The following is a 1,949-nucleotide window of genomic DNA, read 5'->3' on the forward strand; positions in this document are numbered from 1 at the left end:
AGGCCACACCGGGAAGGTAGACTTTGCAGCTCCCTTTTAATTATCCTGATCAGGCAAACAGGTGTTTGCACCTGTCTTGGGAGTAAGCCAGAAGGAACTAATGAACAAAATGCTGGCTCTCCTCATCACTGAGTAGAGATCAATTCTCTAAACTTCCCAGCTACCACTCTTATTCTGGTTTTTAAAATTAATAAAGATGATCTGATGGCCTACTATATTTGGTTCAAACTTTTACTTAAATTGTCAAACCTTTTTAAGTGCTATAAAATGGTGTTATGGGTTGAACTATATTCCCCCCAAAAGATATGCTAGGATATTAACCTCCAGTAACCGTGATATAACCTTATTTGTAAACTAGAGGCCCGATGCATGAAATTTCTGCAAGAGTGGGCCTTCCTTCCCCTGGCTACCAGTACTGGCTTCCCTCTGGCACCCAAGACCTGCTTCTCTTGCAGCCCTGGCTTCGTCTGGAAGGTCATCCAGAAGGACGTCCAGTCTAATTAGTATATTACACGTTTATTATTATAGATAGATTCTTGGTAGATGTCATCAAATTAAGATGAATTCATTAGGGTGAAAACCCTAATCCAACAGGACTTGTGTCCTTTTTTAAATCCTCCACTGAGGATATTTCCCCCATTGATTTCGAAAATGGAAGGGAGGGATAGAGAGAGAGAGAGAGAGAGAAACTGAGGATATTTCCCCCATTGATTTTGAAAGTGGAAGGGAGGGATAGAGAGAGAGAGAGAAACATTGATATCAGGGAGACACATTGATTGATTGCCTCCCACTCATGCTCCAACCAGGGCTGAGGATTGAGCCTACAACACAGGTACATGCCCTTGACCAGAATCGAACACGGGACCCTCCTACTCTGCGGGCTGATGCTCTATTCACTGAGCTAAACTGGCTACGGCAAGACTAGTGTCCTTTAAGACAGAAAGAATGCCATAAAACAGACTAATTTAGATGCAAGCCAAGAAACACAGGATCAATTGCCACCACTAAATGTTAGACTAGGCCAGGCCAGATTCTATCCAGGTTCTAGAAGGAGAATGAGCCTTCTGACACCTTGATTTCAGATTTCCAGCCTCCAGAGCTATAAGAGAATAAATGTGTTATTTTAAACCACCCAATTTGTAGCACTTCATTACAGCCATCATTGGAATCTAAGGCACATGCTGCCCTAGTAGTTCTGGATATTTTTACTTAGATGGCATACCATTTATTCCACTATTTCCTGAGGACACTGCACTCTCCTTTCCTTGTCTCTCATCTGGTGGAGATGGAACTTCTGCAACAGGTGTGAGAGCCTGGTTTTCCTGCTTTTCTTGATTCTGGAACTCAATGGGATCACTTGTTTTTATCTCTGAATGATCCTGCTACAAATGGAAAAAGGAAATAAATGATTTAAATAATAAATAAGGGAGAAAACCAAGACGGCGGCATAGGTAAACACCTGAAATTGCTGCCTTGCACAACCACTTCAAAAATACAACTAAAAGACAAAACGGACATCATCCAGAACCACAGGAAGGCTGGCTGAGTGGAAATTCTACAACTTAAACGAAGGAGAAAAGCACACTGAGACTCAGAGGAGGTACGGAAGTGCAGAGATACTGAGACACCCGCGGCAAGGGCTGGCAACTGAGGACACGGCTGTCTTTTTAAATCGGGAGGGAGTCACAAGCCCCTGACTGCTCTGAACTCCAGTTCCGGGTGAGTCCCTGGGGACCCAGACTAATACAGGGAGAAACTGGACTGTCTGGCAGCGGGCAGAACTGGGAACTTGAGGGCAGCTTTCTCTCAAAGGTGTGCTTGCAGATTACCGGGACACTGAGACACGGGGCTCCTTAAGGCAGGGCTGGGGATCAGCTGTAGCTGCTTGCCCCGCCCTGTTGATTCCCTGAAACCCCACTCCACCCAAGCTGTGAGCAGAGGCTTTTGTG

The 1,949-nt window shown here is 44.9% G+C and overlaps 1 protein-coding gene across 1 annotated transcript in view; it reads right to left on the reverse strand.

The window, feature by feature from the left end:
• NUSAP1 (nucleolar and spindle associated protein 1) overlaps window positions 1-1,949 on the reverse strand; it is a 33,148-nt gene that overhangs the window by 17,428 nt on the left and 13,771 nt on the right. Inside the window, exon 3 of the mRNA XM_006778074.2 lies at window positions 1,223-1,382. Within this exon, the coding sequence (XP_006778137.1) occupies window positions 1,223-1,382 (160 nt within the window). The remainder of the gene's footprint in view (window positions 1-1,222; window positions 1,383-1,949) is intronic.

Source organism: Myotis davidii, unplaced genomic scaffold (genome assembly GCF_000327345.1).
Source record: "Myotis davidii unplaced genomic scaffold, ASM32734v1 scaffold46, whole genome shotgun sequence".
NCBI classification, from domain to species: domain Eukaryota; kingdom Metazoa; phylum Chordata; class Mammalia; order Chiroptera; family Vespertilionidae; genus Myotis; species Myotis davidii.